This window comes from Xenia sp. Carnegie-2017, unplaced genomic scaffold, assembly GCF_021976095.1.
Source record: "Xenia sp. Carnegie-2017 unplaced genomic scaffold, XeniaSp_v1 HiC_scaffold_13, whole genome shotgun sequence".
Taxonomy (NCBI): domain Eukaryota; kingdom Metazoa; phylum Cnidaria; class Anthozoa; order Malacalcyonacea; family Xeniidae; genus Xenia; species Xenia sp. Carnegie-2017.
In genome coordinates, this window is record NW_025813436.1 from 5323052 (window position 1) to 5340175 (window position 17124).

The window sequence follows — 17124 nt, forward strand, 5'->3', positions numbered from 1 at the left end:
TTTATTGCGTTATATACTATGCATAACGTTGATCGCGCAGAAGCGGCTATTGTAATCGTTATCAAACAGGTTCAAACAATAAAATTTGTGTCAGCAGAAAGCATACATTGTATGCTATCTAATGGTATGGTTTGTTTTACAAAAGCCAGAGTACTTTATGAGATAACTGTGACTAAACAATCACTTCCGGAAATTCATAAAATGTCATAAAATGTTGCATAAATTTTCGCTGTCGTATTTAACTATCCATATCAACACCGAAGAGTAAGATGGCATTAAAGCTATTTGTGCTTTTCTTCTTTCTATACAAAGTAAATAACGAACAGATTCCTTTCGAGAATTGTGGTAAGTAAATGCCCAAGTCAAACGTGAAGTCGACTATAAAGTCAAATATAGTTTTTTTAGGAAACATACTTTTCATAATTCATAAGGGGGGGATCTGTGATATACAGATATAAATATGTTCTACGTAAAATATAGTATTTTTGAAAGAGGAAAAGTTCATACAAAATTTCAGTAATATTTCAAACTTATTGCAATAGACTGCAGGTATGAATATAATTGCCCAAAGCAAAACTTTTATTATGGCCATGGCCCATGGGTAAATAGTTTTATTAACAATAACGTTTCGTGTTTAACTTAAGACATCATCAGATTGAAATATGTACACATATTCCATCCCACTAAATTTCATCTAATTCCATTCAATCCCACTCTATCCCTTAACACACAGATCTCACCACTCTGTCATCACTATATCTTGTAATTTAACAGTCTTTAAATATTGTTTAATTTCGAACAGGGGCTGATCCAGGAATTTTTTTGGTATGTCAGAAATTTATGACATACAAAATCAAATTTTGCATCATTTATGATGCCATATGTTACAAAGTGTATTCATAAGAGCTTGTGTGTGTATTAAGCTTTTCCTATTTACAAACAATACAGATTTATTGTTCTTTATAAAGCCTCCATTTTGCAAAAAAAATCAAAATGAAAGTGCCAGATCAAACATTGAATTCAGACATCTTGACAGGAAAAACCCCATTTAAACGAACCAATGAAATTTTCCATTGAACACCCTTATCCGTCAAGCCATTCCACTTATCTGTCAAAATCATCCACTGCTCAAGCCATTGACCAATGAGAATGTTGTTTTCGCCTCATTTATCAGTGAGGACTGTCAAGCCACACCATTTATCACTTGGTCATTCTATATCACTCCACAATCCACGTATTAACTTAATCAAAATCTTCATTTATAAAACTGGATCGTGGTAATGAAATTAGAATAAGATCGATTAGAAATTTGAATTGCGTTTTTTTGAAAGTGGATGGTCAGTTGCACAACTTTTTGACACACTCTAGCCTCCCCATACTAACCTAAATAAGAAACATAAGATATGAAAGAGACGTGGGTGGAAAAGTAGCTTGACGAAACAGTGGAAGGGTGACGAGCACAATGCTAACACGTTTTCGTTCGTCATCAAAATAGATAGAAGCGCACCAATACAAATTCACATTATCAGCCTACCAATCCCTATCGAAGTAACGCCTGAAAAAGTAATTGAACCAAGTGTAAGTTTCACGAACGAGAACTACACCGCGACGAACAACGATACGGAAATTACATTGGACATGAAACTGAAAAAAGTCGTTGGGCTCATTGAGATCGATCTGACGTCTCTCATGCAATTCTTCATGTAGGTATCACGGAATTTTTTCACAACCATACGTTTACTTTTAATTTCTATCCGAAGACTCAACAGTTCTCGTGATAATGTTCTTTGCTCGTTGTTTTAGCCCCAAGTCAATGAAATGTGGCGATCTTCAAAGACATCTTTCCATCCCATTGTGTCCCCAACGACAGGATATGACACGCCAGCCGTTATTTTACATTCCATCTATGGCAGTAAAATATCTTAAAAATGTATATCACGCCGATTACGTTATTGTGAGAAGACCAGGGTAGCTTAAGAATCTGAGAAACCGGGTTGCGGCGGGGAAGGGGTAAAGAAGGGTGTGGTAAAAACCAAAGCTGTCATTTAATGGATAGTGTCAAAAAATGTTTATCACGATGCGTAAATATTTTTAACAATAATACCCGAAGATAGACCCCCTCAAGTTTGAAAGACTTCCTATGACGCACAACAATACGCCATTGAGCAGTTGAGCTAAATTAGGAATTAGACCTCACACGGTCAAAGGCGTCAATACTTTGATCGAGAGTTTCGCAGAAGTTTCTAGTTTTATGTTCTCGCTGTTTTTTACGAAGAATCAGACTAATTTACCTTAGCGAGAACCTGCCACTCATTAGACTTTGTCTTCGTCGTTTCTAGGGAAAATACAAGATCACTGCTGATATACACGAGAAATTGACGGGAAAGCGAGTTCTTTGCGTAAACAACTTGGAAGTTGAGATAAAAGTATTACAAGAAAAGCCCTCGAGCAAGAAAGAAGAATTGTGATCAAATGTGAACTCGGCACTATAACTTTTTTTCACTAGCCAGTTCATCATCCTTTTCAGCATTTTGAGGGGAGGGGGGTGATGGTAGAATGAAGAAGATCTAAGTTTAGCACAAGAGCACCATAAAAATTTGTCATGCATTCTACCGAAGCAAGGCACTAATTGTAGGTCGTATTCCTGATACATAGTTCAGTGTATAATTGCTGGATATTTTAAATTCAACCCACACTTGTTTTAATTAAAGAGCAAAAATTCACTGCGAATTATGATTGAAAGCAATGACTTGGGGTCATTTTAGTCTAAGATTTAATGATTTAATCAACTTGCACACGTAAAACAATCAAAATTACTCAACTTGACTCACTTCGTTGCTTTTTCATCTGACATATTTAACGATCCTTTAGCCTTCTACGAAAGGTACTCTTCTTGAGAATGTCCATTAAATTCTCCCTGTTTACATAGCTTCCTTCGCGTTTACGTTTCCTGCCAGTGCGCTTGCGATCTCGCTCGTATTTTTGCGAGGATAAGTGAGGAGAATTCAAAAGTTCATCAGGCAGTTTCACGCCATGAGCTTCTACTATTTCCACAAGATCCAGGAATACGCTCTTGTTGGAATTGTTTATAAATGTAAAAGCCAGACCTTTCGAGCCCAGTCTACCAGCACGGCCAATCTGATGAATATATTCGTCAACACTGGACGGCATATCAAAATTGATGACCTGAAATATGGTATATAATACTTCATTATACTCAACTATATTGAATGAAGTCGCAAAAAAGAGCAATCCAATGTTGCGACCGACATACTAAACAGAAAAGGAAAAATTTTACTCCTCTAAGTTTCCGCAAGGCAATGTTTTTTAAATGAAAATTTACATCTTTCATGTTAGAAAAACGCTTTCACCATACAATGTAAATGATTAGCGTTCGCTATAAACGTAATATAATAAAGAAGATGGCTAAAATATGAACAAAGGTATAACAATCTAATTTGGGTAGTAATTAACGAACAGCATACGTAGAACAAGAACTGTTTGCACACTAAATCCTAAACTAAGATAACGTGCGTCAGTGAAAGTAGTGATGAATGAACAACAGAAAACAAGAACTGTCTTTACACTACCTAAAATATAAACTAAGATAACGTGTGTCAGTGTAGGTAGTGATGAATGAACAACAGAGAACAATAACAACCTTTATACTACCTAACATAAAACGAGTTTAAAGAAGATTAATACGTCAGTGAAAGACCAATTCACGAACAACTGACATACTTGTTTCACACAACGTAGATCCAAGCCTCGTCCCAGGACACCAGTACACACTAACACATCATACTCCCCAGCCAGAAATGCTGTCAAAATTCTAGTTCGCTCGCTTTGCAATTTCTCCCCGTGCATCGAACAACAGCTCACGTGACATGTCTGAAAGAAGCCATTTATAGAGAACACGAAATGCACAGTAAACAGCATAAGACAAATTTTCAACCTTTTGAATTGCTTCAGCTAACATATCAGCACCGATTCTCGAGTCGACAAACACCAATATCGGTGGAAAGAAGTACTTTGAATCATTCAATAAGGAAAACAATCTTTTCTTCTTTGATTTATCTTCCACCCAAAGTATAACCTGTTTTACATCCATGTTAGGTGCACTGGGCAGCCCTACCGATATAAATGCTGGACTGGTGAGATGACACGATGAAAGTCTTTCCACAACAGGGGGAATGGTCGCCGAGAACAACAGTGTTTGTCGGGAAGTTGGTATTTTATTTAATATAGAATGCATCTGAAAATGAAGATTTGAAAACCACATAAAAACCTTAACATGCGAAAGTTAAAATACACGAGGACGCAGACATCTTAAAGTCAGATTGATCATAATAAAAGCAGAAGTCATCACTTTCATCATCACATCACTCAAAATAAGGATGATATACTATACAAGTATATAAGAGGTTAAGTTGGGACAGTACTAAACCATTCTTGATAAACACAGTTATGGCCTTTGTTGCATTTCAGCTTTAAATTTTCCTTTAGAGAATTACATGTTAGTTTCACGGTAAAAAGAGTACCAGATTCTTGTCTTGAAGGCTAATGCAAGCAGATGCATGATGCCGAACTTTATCTTCCGACACATAAAATCATTGCTACCTGATTTTCAAATCCCATTTGCATGAGAACATCCACTTCATCAATGACCAACATTTGAATCCGAGAAAAATCAACATCACACTTGTCCAAGATTTGGAGCAACCGACCGGGAGTTGCAAACACAAGCTGAATGCTTTGCTTCAAACGATAAATCTGATTGGGCATCGGCATCCCTCCCACTATCAAGGCTGTCTTCATGTGAGGTAATCCTGACATCAGTTCCTTTGCTTGGTTTTCTATCTGCATGCAAAGTTCTCTGGTTGGAGCAAGTATGAGGGCTTGGGGCGAGTTCTTATCATGACCATCAGATGTTCCTGGAGAAATGTAAGAATATTTGAGTGTTTCAGCTTCACTACATATGCGGACAATATTTTTATTATATTTTGATTGTCCTCTTTTGTTTATTCTTCACTAACTTCCCTTGCACAATATCTAAATGTATATTTTAGGTAGTATCAGTTCTCGTTATCTGTTGCTTATTGATCAGTAACTTACTCTGACATACATCTACTTGGGTTTCAAAGACAATCCCCATTTTTTGCTTTTGATTTATCACTAATGTATCTGCTATGCCTTATCTTAGTTTATACTTTCACCAGCACAACAATTCCTTTTGTTTTATTAGTTTATGTATCACCACACATACTGACACAGACTTTCGAGTTTATTATTTTGCTGGTGCATAAAAACATCTCTTGGTTATTCATTACTAAGCTAAAACTCACCTACCAATATCATGTGAAACTCTCGCAATCAATGGCAAAAGAAATGCGGCTGTCTTTCCAGATCCTGTTTGAGCGCATGCAAGCAGATCCCGACCTGTCATAGCAACCGGAATGACCTGCATTTGAACTGGAGTGGGATTTATGTATCCACATCTTTTCAAATTGCTCAAAATCTGCTCATTCACGCCACAATGATTGAATTCTAGTATTGGCCACGCAATCCCATCACCCCTTATGGTAATGTTCAGACGAGCTTGTAAGTCGTCAACCTGCCTTTCTGTAAGTGATGCTATATGAGGATGTACATTGTACCTATAGCTTGTTCTTTGTTGAATATTTTGTAAATCATTATGGCCGAGTGTTTTCATTTGAAAATTCTTTGATGGCAAATCTTCATTTTGAGTATGTACTAAATTTCCCCCATTATGTCGCAATTCCACGAGATTTTTCGCCTTACATTCCTTGCTGCAAACATCTGCCTCGGTCAAATCACAGATAAATTCGCCATATCTACCGCAAACAACGCAAGCCGGTTCATCCACTTCGGGCCATCTTTGATTTTTACTATAGTAAACAACATCATCGTCGCCCGTTTCGGTTTCCTCAACTTCTTCGTTCGAATCTTTGAAAGAGGGATCGCTTCCAGTCATTATTTCTCCCTTAGGTCGTAAGCTGCTGCTATTACAAGGAGTTGAGCTTGAATCCTGACTGATATAGGAAATATTTGGAAAACATGGAGCTTTAGGCCTTGATATACGCTTTGTTTTTGACGGTTTATGACTCACAGACCTCGGAACAAAGTTAAAGTTGGCCGCCGCCATGTTAGAAAGTCCAGCTCGCATAAATTATGTAAACTTAATTTTAGATTACATAAATTAGGATATATAAATTAAGAATTTTTAAAAAGTTTAAGAATTTTTAAGAAGTTTTAAAAAGTTAAAATGGCAATTTTTTGCCAAATTATCAGTCATTCGATTCGTCAAGTGTGAAGACGAGATAATTTCTTTATTTGTTAAATTCAAACTTTAAATTTCCATAAAAGTTTCGGCTCGGGGATTGATTATTGACAATGAATCACATAAATAGATGCCTACTCCAGATTTCCCGAAGTTCAGTGCAACGGGAAAATAACGCGGGAAATCATGTAAGCAAAACATTTACAAAACAAACCCTACATAATAAGGAGTGATTCAAAAAAAACATCGCTAAAAGTCCTCAATATTGTCTTCACTACCGAACTTCAGGGCGAAAATGTTTGCATCGAGACAAAACGATGATATTAGAAACCTTGGCTTTGATCTCAATGCGGAAAACGACGATCCGTTTGCAGTTCCACCGCCTTTAATGGAAGATGCTTTATTAACTGCCGACGACGCAGCACAAGTTGGGGATGCTGAGAACATCGGGGACATAAATCCCCAGGAAAATGTTGATCCAACCCAAGCTCCTGATGTAACCTCAAAGAAAAAACGCAATGTCGATCGTGTTGTATTGAACGATGAAAGGTAAAGATCAATTTTCAAGCAAGATAGTTTGACTCATTCGAAATATGTGAACAAAGATGTTATCTCATTCAGATTGTGCTCCGACAAAGGCATAAAGGCCTTAAAACATTTGTGCTCTGATATGCAGTTTAAAGGAAAAGGCCATGAGGTAATAAATAGTACAATTGTACCTTGTATAATTAATTTGAAAATTCATTACCTCATTGTGACAGGTTTCTGATTTGAATAAGCTTCTTTATCATTTTGAGCATTGGGCTCAGTGTCTTATGCCGAAATGGCCTTTTCAAAGTGTGGTTGAGAAATGCGAAGTGCTTGGTTCAAAAGTCAAAGTGAAGGTAGGTTACATGGCACAACGTACAAAACAACTTGATAATGATTACTTTCATAGTTTGTTACGAGTTTTGGAGACATTTCTTGCATTCAGAAAGAGTTGAAGAGAATCAGAGAAGAAAATGATGAGGAAAACATCTTGAGAGGTGAACAAGATGACAACGAATCAGAGGATGTGGAAGTAGCTGCTGTTGCTGTTAGCACAGAACACGAGAATGTATGTTTGCTTAAAACCAGACCTTTGAAGGCACATTTTAAATTGTTTTTCTTCACTCTAAGAGTGTGCAAATGGTCGATGCAGCAGTTGAGCTAACAGAGGAACAGAGAGATAGAATCCAAAGAAACAGGGAGCTTGCTCTTCAGAGACGAGAAGCAAAAAGAAGATGTTTGGAGGAACGTAATGCAGGTACAATTATGCAAGGTTTATATCTGATCTTCAATGTTTAACTGTAACAATATCCTTTCAAATTCAGAGTCACAGGCAGATGGAAATAACTCAGAAATATTTATTGGGAAAGTATTATCCAATTCACGAGAAAATAGCAAAAGAATGGACATTTCATCAGAAAAGACTTCTGCAGAAAATCAGCATGATGACGACTTTCTGAGTGCTATGGAAGATGATGATGACATTGCATGTGAAAGTATCATTTGTGCAAATGAGAAGTCCAAGTCACTTGATGTGACTAATAAAAAGATTCATGGAGTCACTACACCATATGATACAATAGATAGCACTATTCCAATTGAAAGCATTCAAGTGAACATTCGTGAAAGGATAAGTAGTAACTATGACATTGAGAATGACATTGAGGATAACAAAGATTTCGCAATGGATGATGAAGGATCTGCTGATGAGTTTTTGAACAAAAGTGCATTTGACCAAAATCATTACAGCAACGAAGAAAACCAGGATGAAAATGCAACGATGATAGAAAATGATGGAATAGCAAAAAGTCATGTGGGATCTGGGAACGAGAACAATGAGACATCAGATGATAAATTGACTGAAACAATTGAAAATGTGGATAGTCAATCTGAACTTACGGATGTTCAAATGATAACTCAGGAAAATCATTGAAAAATAACATGTTCGAAAGAAGCTCTATATACAACCTGTTACGATAAATACATTTATTCTGTTTTAATTGTCATTGTTTTATTTACAATAAAAATATTTTAGCATTCACAATTTACTGTTGGAAATGTCTCCCGAGAACTAAATTTACCATACTTGCAACAAGGCCACCAAGAAATGTGACGAAAGGGTCTACAAATGCCATTGTTGAAGCCATAATATAATATTTTCCAAATTATTTTCCATGTCTTCTGGGTAGTTGCTTTGACACTCATGAACAATATCAGTTGAATAACTATCTCTCGCCTCTTCAAGAATTGTTTGAAATATTTCACATTCCACATTTTCCTTAATCTTCTTCTCAGAATAATCTCTGAAAAATAGGATGCTTAGATAGACTCAAAAACCTTTTACATCAAGTTTATAACTTTATCATCAACTAAGCATACCAAGCTACCTTTTTTCTAATCGGCTGTATAAAATTGTTATGTCTGTTCTTAAGACAATCACAATGTCAAACCATCGTTCGGGGAAAAAATCACATCCATGATAATCCAATATGTTCCAACCATCCGACATAGCATCTTCCAATTCGTCGATTACCTATTTGCAAGTTATAGACTTAGAGATTATTTGTACATGTAGAGTGTGAGTCATGTCAAAACGCAATAATATTTAAAATTCTACTTCATCACTCGAAGACTACAATATCTCATGAAACATATCCAACTTTTGATGATACTCATAACAATTCTGGAATTCAAAGACGTAGTACTAATACTTGTCATTTGAAATAAACACAAGTTAACACATACACCGTCTTCGTTCAACACATGGCATTGTCTCTCGTCGTCCCAACCCTCGTAGTAATTATTTTCTTTCGCCATGTCACCAATATTAACAAAATTCATCCCAGTTCGTTTTGATAACTCCATTCCCAAAATAGTTTTCCCCGTGCCTGGCGTGCCAGTAATCAAAATATTAGGACGAACTCGACCATGAGCAGCCGCCATGTTCGGAAGCAAAGTGCTCGAATTCGCATCACGTGATCAAAAGTACAGGGGGGCAGCATTCTCAATAATCATTCAAATACATACTGTATTTTCCGAATCCCATTGTTGCAATTCCAATAAAATAGCTCGCAATACAGATCAATATTGATGTATGTTGTATGCTTGTTTAAAGTTTATAGTATAAACTGTAAACATGTATGAGATACATATCAAATTAATACTGTTTGGCTTGCTATTTCAATAAAATTTCAACGTAAAATGACAACGGATGATTTAGTAATACAATGGAGATTCAGGATTAGTGGAGTCCATAGGAAGTCTAGAATAACTAGGACTAAGCTATGAATTTTGCAAAGCAGTGCAAAGTTGATGCAAAGTTGCCAATCGAGCCTTAACAAACAAAAATAAAATATTACACGACATATGTCATTATCCAAAAATTCTCACACTTAACCGCCAAATACAGTGGAACTTTCCGAACGCTCCAATATCACTCCAGCTGGTGCCCTCCCCTTCACTTGAAAACCCTTAAAGAGTCCATCATTGAAAAGATGCAATGGTAAAGCGCATGTGTCAAGCACATGATACCAGGCATATTATACATTCCTTATTGCTAATGCATACAACTTCATGACTAGACAATAAAACAATGCCTGAAGTTATAAAGTTTATGCCAAATTCACACGAAAAAGAGAAAGGCTCCGGTTCAGCGGAAACGATACCTGTGCTGTGAAAATGTTTGGTGTGTGTTTTGTCATAGTTCTGAGTACCAGGAAGTGCTATGTATGATCGCTAACTCGCTAACACAATGAAATACTTTTAGATAATTACAACGCAGCAGGCGATTTTCGATGTCAATATGAGCCGAAAGAACATGAAGAAAATACGCAACAAGCTAACGCAATCCGAAAGAACTGCGTGCAAATTTCGATACATTGTCACATACGAGTATTTGGAAGTGAAGTCCGTGGAAGAATGGTTCGTATATATTCGTATCTATTCACTAACAAAGTAGAGACGAAAGTTATCATTTTGCGTAAAATCAATGACGCCATAACAATATAAATTCAATGGTAATAGCAAAGATCGTCACCTATATTGTAGCATTAATTAAAAAATGTTTACAATTTATGATAAAATTTTCTTTCTGAAAGCATTTTGCGGCCAATCTAGGCAACTACGATCGTCGGTTTTTAAAAGCGTGCAACCTTGGGTAATGTCTTGTATTTCCTCTGTGAAGTATGATTTTGACTATAAAATGTTGCCATACAACAGTTGCCAACCGATTCAAAAAATCTCGCGAAAAGTCTCAAATACCACAATGTTGAACGCCAATACCTTGAAATACAATTCTTTTTCAAAAAATTATTATGAACAGAAAACAAACCCCCTTGCTGGCATTGTGAGCAGCGAGGATTAATACAAGTTCGATCATATTTTCTTTTTAAATAATAAAAAGTACATCAAAAATTCAAGATGTTTGAAGAATTTGCCCGGAATAAAACGTATCGGCAACAAGCTTTGTGTAAACTTTACGAAAAAGATTTCTTTAGTTAAAACAACAAATAAATTATGGAAGAAAATATAATCGTTAAAGAGATGCATATTGATACCTGTAAGTTTACATTTGTAACATGATATTTGGCGGGTATAATTTAATCACTTTGTCTGTCTTTTCCTATCAATGCGCAATAGGAATTTATGAACCCCTCTTGGCCTTCCCCGAGCAAAAGTTTAGCTCAGGATCAAAGGCAACATACAACCCCCGACTAACTATTCCTGGTAACCGTTTACTTTTTTGTTTTTTTAGGGAGCCTACGGAGTTAAATGTACTTTGGTTTCGGGGACACAGGACTAAATCCTCAGCAAAGGTTTGAAAATAATACTCAAGGCTGAATTCTGATTTATATTACATCACGCTATTTCAGTCTCTCATGGATGTTCAATTGAAACGGGAAATTTCTTTTTGGTAAAGTGATCATCATAAGTATTTTCAATAATTGTCAAAAATAAAGAGCTTTGTCTATACTCAAGTCTAGATGACATTTAACTTCATCTACAACAACCAGTGCTGTAGAAGTGAGGGGAGCGCTTGGGGAGGAGCCCCTTCTACCTTTAAAATGGGTAATTTTTCATAATTTCGTGGCTTCAGCTTCGTCAAGAGAGCCCCCCTGATAAATTTAGTTCTACAGCACTGATAACAACCAACATCTGAGATTCGTCCGGGGGAAGATGAAGATATTTATTTGCGTGCTGAATCGTTTTGGCGCTCACCTTTCAATCATGCGCCGTTCCAAATTTCTAACGATTCTGCAACGTTTCCAAAGAGATTTCCTGTTTCAAAGAGAATTTGTCTTAAACAATCAAATTGTCGCTAGACTGAACGTGTAAAGAAATTTCAAAATTCTTATACTTTTTCAGCCAACATGGTCTACCAACATTCCAAACAACATGACCAAGATAACAACTTGTACATCGAAATGGATTCCGCCAAATTCCGTCGACCTTATCGTCACTCTATACAAAGTAAAATAAAACGCAACTTGCGTTTAGTGCTTCTTTACATGATTCATATTCAACAATTTAAATGCAAGCCACGAAAAGCACAATTCGTAAATACATAATTTTTAAAAGTGCATCTACGATGGAGGCTATCGTTTCCGTTTTAGGACTCAACAGGAAAATCATTCAAGAAAAAGGACTACATGTTTGTAATGGAAGACGTAAGATAACAACTCGTATATAACATTTAGCCACAACATAATGGAAACTTAGTATCTTCTAGACTTTTGTTAAAAGTTGTTTTTCATGTTTCTTAAGATTTGCGGAACGAAGCGAAAGAAGTTGGCATTATTTCCATGCAATCTTGCCACGTATGTCAGTGTGGACGGCGAAATGTGAGTAGCTCGAAGATATTGAAGGTTCAGAAGTTGCTTTTCGGGAGTTTTAAGCATTCGTTAATTGTTAATTCAGACATGATCTGGAGTTCGAATTCAAATCCTTATCAAAGAAAGTAAAGTCCGCTAAATGCGGATTAAAGATTAGATGTGAGTTCATCAAGGAAGGCAGTGCAATGTAAGTTGTTATGAATAAAGGTCAACTTTATTGATTGTTCTTCAACACAACATGAAGTTAATCGATTAAAATGCACCAACTTCAGTCCTTCACTATACAACACATTGATTTCTTATGTACCATCCTCACTATGACGTAAGAATAAAGAGATGAAGTACATTGAATTCTTACGTACCATCCTCACTATGACATAAGAATAAAGAGATGAAGTACATTGAATTCTTACGTACCATCCTCACTATGACATAAGAATAAAGAGATCAAGTACATTGATTTCTTATGTACCATTTTCTTACTTCACATGTACTTTTTTTTGACAAATCCCAGAGATGACGATATACAAAGTAACTTCAGTCACATGAGTGAGGCCGAAGAATTCTCGAGAATGTCCGAACTTGCCGAAGTAAGTGATGAAGATGATAACAAAAGTTATGATGACTTACCGAAGGAGGACACCAATGAAATGGTAATTCGAGACGAGACTGAACCGCGCCCAAATGAAGAAATGCCTGGGCAAAATGAAGATACGTTCGCCTCAGATGTAAACCTTACGAAGACAAAAATGTCCAAACCGTAGGTTCACATGATTGTCTCAATGCATGCTGGAACGGGAAACTTTACGAAGTTTCAACTTTTTATAGTTGGTCAAAGTTTGTCGCCGATATGAATACGTTCGAATGGTTGAGAAGTCCGCTTTCTTCAAATTCGAAGAAGAAACGTATGGCAGAGCAGCTAAAAGAGAAGGCTGAGATGAAAGGTTTTTATTGGTCCAATAATTTGGTTGTGCTTCATCGCTTCACTTTTCACAACCAGTTTTATCACCATTCAATAATAAGGACTTTGCATGTTAACTATTTATTTTAAACGTAATATGATAGCAAAGAAAAGTTTTAAGAAAAGTTTTAAAGTAATATTGCAGCTTGCAAGCCGACGAGTTGTCCATAACTGGCTACAGAGTGGTCCAAGCCCGGTTTTAATTCGTGCACAACAAATTTCTTTCGTCAGAGATATTATTTACATGTTTGTAGACGTACATCCTTAGTGCACTTGAACTATAAAGAGGTCTGCAACTAAGGATGTCAGTAAACACTAACGCCAGCATTCTTTCGCCAGGAGAGCAACGCTAACCTGAACGATGTACATCTACAAACATGTGAGGAAACTCCGGGTTAAAACCATTCACTTCATAACGACATAATATCTCTAATAAAGATCACAAATTCTTTACCATCATTGCTTTCAAATATATTTAGAAAATATCCCCGAAACGACAAACACGGAAAGCTTCGACCTTCCCAATTCCCAGGACAAACAGTTGATAAAAGCAAAAAGTATGGATTGCCTTGACGCGAGTGACGAGCATGGCGGGAACGATGACGCATACAAGAACAATACATTCAAAGGATCTACTCTTTCCTTGTTCAGCGAAAAATCGCAAAACGGTTTTAGAACTTCGATTAAAGAAACGTTTAAAAATGTGACGAGCAAAACCTCGAAGGTGAGAGAAATTCTAATTTCTAATTTGAAGTCATTGAAAACATCAAATAGTTTATTAAAAACTAGCTGCACCATTTTAAACTCATCCTATGCCCTAACTCAGTAGCGGATTATATGTAGTCTAAAATACTCTTTGAATTTCATATTTTTCTATGAAGACTATCATGGCTAGATTTGCCACTTTTTACCGTTGATTTGGCCGACTAGCATTGACTTTTTTTTCGTGTGCGCAAAATTTCGGAAAATATATCATAAAATATGACATGGATTATGTAAGTCCTTTCCAACAACTCTGATGCAAAAATTCCTGATTACTTTTTAAAAATCTATAGCTCAATCCATTGGGTCCGTCGACAGACGAATGGAAGGTAAATAATGGCTGTTATTGCTTTCCATCGAAATAATTTCATTTCATTACGATACGCGCATTTATTTTTCAGGACATGGAGGCAAAATTACAAGAAAAAACAAATCAGATATGGTGCGTACTTGTCGACTTACTTGTTGCACGTTGCCATGTCGATTGTTAACTTTAACTTCAAATCTCAAACAAAATTTTCAGGAACCTGGAACAAGAAAGCAAACGCTTATCATGTGATAACAGAGAGCTGCTCGCGGAAAACAATAAACTACAGGACGACATTATCAAACTACAAAATCAAAGAGACGAAATGCAAACGGAGATCGGTGAATTACAAATACTCGTTGAAGATTTAAAAGTACGATTGAGCCAATCGGAAGCCGAACACAAACAGCTAAGGAAAGACGGGCAGGAATTATTAGCAATGATGAATGTGAGTATCAGTGCTAAGGATAAAGTTTGTTACTGTTCACACTACCGAAAATATAAGCTAGCATAACGTGTATCGGTGTAGGTAGTGATGAATGAACAACAGAGGAAAAGAATAGTCTTTACACTAACTAAAATATAAACTAAGATAACGTGTGTCCGTGTAGGTTGTGATGAATGAACAACAGAGAACAAGAGCTGTCTTTACACTAACTAAAATATAAACTAAGATAACGTGTGTCCGTGTAGGTTGTGATGAATGAACAACAGAGAACAAGAGCTGTCTTTACACTACCTAAAAGATAAACTAAGATAACGTGTGTCAATGTAGGTAGCGATGAATGAACAACAGAGAACAAGAACAGCCTTTACACTACCTAAAATAAAAACTAAGATAACATGTGTCAGTGTTGGTAGTGATGAATGAACAACAGAGAACGAGAACTGTCTTAACTCTACCTAAAATATAAACTAAGATAACGTGTGTCAGTGTAGGTAGTGATGAATGAACAACAGAGAACAAGAACATTCTATACACTACCTAAAATATAAACTAAGATAACGTGTGTCAGTGTGTTGTCATGAATGCACAACAGAGGACAAGAACAGTCATTACACCACCTAAAATATAAACTAAGATAACGTGTGTCAGTGTAGGTAGTGATGAATGAACAACAGAGAGCAAGAACAGTCTTTACACTACCTTAAATAAAAACTAAGATAACGTATTGTAAATGTACAATAATCTTTACAACCTAAATAAGTAATGTAACATTTATTTTTTCCCAATAGCTACGAGGTTGGCTATGCAAACGCGGAGTGAAAGGCCCGACAGGTCGCCAGTGGAGAAGAAGATGGTTCGCAACAGATGAAAGCGGAAAGTTGTATTACTACAAGCAGAACAATAACTCCACACCACAAGGGTAAGGGAAAGCGTTGTATTACTATAAGCAGAACAATAACTCCACACCACAATGGTAAGGAAAAGCGTTGTATTACTATAAGCAGAGCAATAACTCCACACCACAAGGGTAAGGGAAAGCGAAACCCAAATAGATGAGGTACAATATCTATTGGACAATCGGGCAGTCAAATCTAGTGCGAGTATCAACCCTTGAACCCAATCCTAATCGTTCTCAATGAAATGACGCATTGAATGTTGTCTCAAAACAGGTTTATTGATCTCGACAAAATAATTGAAGTAGGAAATCAATTAGACGAAAGACAAGACAAAAACCAAGCTTCTTTTTATGTCGTCGTCGGCAAGAGAAAGTACGAATTCTTGGCAAGAGACAGCGAGGAAAAACAGAAGTAAGGATACAGATACATTTGTCGAAAAGCTGGCATTTCAGCTTTTATGCGGCAAAAAAAATTTTCGCATACAAGTTGAAACTTCTCGATGAATAAAATTTGGAAGTGCCTCGTCGCAAGTGTACATTACATGCGTACATCATGATAGAATTCACTTTTTAAGCCGTTGCAAATCAATTTAACCATTTTCTTGAGAATTGACGACCGACCGACAATTTCTTTTCTTTTCTATTTGATTTCAGATGGATCAATGCGTTAGATTACCTCAGACATTGGCGAAGCCACACATCCAACATTTCGAAGAATGATGTAAGACTTGACGAAAGCGATGCGCTCAACCCGTTTCTCAATCCTGAAATAAATTAGTTTTTGCGATAATTAAGCATTAGTTCATTACTATCCACGTCGGACCAGAAATAACCCCATAAGATCTCATGTATACCTTACTGGTTTTACTGTAGGTTTAAATGTTTCCTCGCAATGCATTCAAACGCCGTCATGATTAGTAATTAGCTAGGTATACGTTTAACATTTATGCAAATTAATGCCTTTACGACAAACAATGTTTTATTAATACGTATTATTTAATATTTATTGTGCAAATTTTAACATTTATATACTTTGTTAAACTACTTCGTACTGATGTTCTTTTCAGCATGGGGATATTTAGAATTGGTACAAGGGCCGTTTAGCGGAGACCTTGTGTCGATGTGTAGCGGAAACAAAATCAAAAAAGAGCGCATTTGTAATCCTTAGCCAGTTCCAATTGCAAACCAAAAACCAACCTTGGCCTAAATAGCCAACTTCGAGCCAGCTGGCTTTGATTCCATATTTCAACACTCTTTCCTCTGCTAAATTGCACTCTGGCAATAACGTTTCAATTGAAAGAATGTTATATGCAGTGCGGTGTTTGAAATTAAATGAAGATATGATCTTCGCACTTTGCTGGACAATCTAAGCAATTGTCTCATAAACCTGAAAAATTCTGGTGACTCAACGGGATTCAACGGGATTAAACGGGACTCAACGGAATTTTTCAGGTTTATGAGACAATTGCTTAGATTGTCCAGCAAAGTGAAGATCATATCTTCATTTAACGTTTCAATTATTAGAAAGCATGCTTTTATAAGAGATAAAAGCTTTGAAGAACTGAGAACATGAAGGAACAACGTATTGGGTA

The 17124-nt window shown here is 36.4% G+C and overlaps 5 protein-coding genes across 8 annotated transcripts; 3 read left to right on the forward strand and 2 right to left on the reverse strand.

Annotated features, from left to right (window-relative positions):
• The first annotated feature begins 217 nt into the window (after positions 1-217).
• On the forward strand, positions 218-2826 carry LOC124450597. Its single transcript, XM_047001235.1, has 4 exons — positions 218-345; positions 1496-1703; positions 1804-1930; positions 2340-2826. Exons 1-4 carry the CDS (start codon positions 270-272, stop codon positions 2466-2468), a joined length of 540 nt encoding a protein of 179 aa, XP_046857191.1. The 5' UTR covers positions 218-269; the 3' UTR covers positions 2469-2826.
• Positions 1719-6167, reverse strand: LOC124450570 (probable ATP-dependent RNA helicase DDX59). Its single transcript, XM_047001213.1, has 7 exons — positions 5350-6167; positions 4621-4934; positions 3956-4255; positions 3742-3891; positions 2832-3186; positions 2292-2335; positions 1719-1904 (listed from the first exon to the last, which is right to left on the reverse strand). The coding sequence occupies exons 1-5, from the start codon at positions 6164-6166 to the stop codon at positions 2857-2859; spliced, it is 1911 nt and encodes a 636-aa protein (XP_046857169.1). The 5' UTR covers position 6167; the 3' UTR covers positions 1719-1904; positions 2292-2335; positions 2832-2856.
• A 334-nt stretch (positions 6168-6501) lies between these two features.
• Positions 6502-8372, forward strand: LOC124457100 (TIMELESS-interacting protein-like). 2 transcript variants are annotated; one of them, XM_047007392.1, is made up of 6 exons: positions 6502-6850; positions 6923-6998; positions 7063-7185; positions 7275-7397; positions 7460-7586; positions 7654-8372. In XM_047007392.1, the coding sequence occupies exons 1-6, from the start codon at positions 6597-6599 to the stop codon at positions 8259-8261; spliced, it is 1311 nt and encodes a 436-aa protein (XP_046863348.1). In that variant the 5' UTR covers positions 6502-6596; the 3' UTR covers positions 8262-8372. The 2 variants fall into 2 exon arrangements, with proteins under 2 accessions (XP_046863348.1, XP_046863355.1); XM_047007399.1 differs by having other exon boundaries at positions 7460-7577.
• On the reverse strand, positions 8300-9296 carry LOC124457146 (adenylate kinase isoenzyme 6-like). The gene is made up of 3 exons (XM_047007436.1): positions 9074-9296; positions 8716-8861; positions 8300-8631 (listed from the first exon to the last, which is right to left on the reverse strand). Exons 1-3 carry the CDS (start codon positions 9269-9271, stop codon positions 8451-8453), a joined length of 525 nt encoding a protein of 174 aa, XP_046863392.1. The 5' UTR covers positions 9272-9296; the 3' UTR covers positions 8300-8450.
• A 555-nt stretch (positions 9297-9851) lies between these two features.
• LOC124457063 lies at positions 9852-16547 on the forward strand. 3 transcript variants are annotated; one of them, XM_047007369.1, is made up of 16 exons: positions 9852-10013; positions 10095-10249; positions 11082-11142; positions 11693-11797; positions 11941-11994; positions 12092-12168; positions 12245-12346; positions 12674-12919; positions 12988-13103; positions 13600-13844; positions 14176-14211; positions 14284-14324; positions 14406-14637; positions 15426-15556; positions 15807-15944; positions 16187-16547. In XM_047007369.1, the coding sequence occupies exons 2-16, from the start codon at positions 10131-10133 to the stop codon at positions 16308-16310; spliced, it is 1827 nt and encodes a 608-aa protein (XP_046863325.1). In that variant the 5' UTR covers positions 9852-10013; positions 10095-10130; the 3' UTR covers positions 16311-16547. The 3 variants fall into 3 exon arrangements, with proteins under 3 accessions (XP_046863325.1, XP_046863314.1, XP_046863320.1); XM_047007358.1 differs by lacking the exons at positions 9852-10013; positions 10095-10249 and having other exon boundaries at positions 10883-11142; XM_047007364.1 differs by lacking the exons at positions 9852-10013; positions 10095-10249; positions 14176-14211 and having other exon boundaries at positions 10883-11142.
• Positions 16548-17124: the final 577 nt, after the last annotated feature.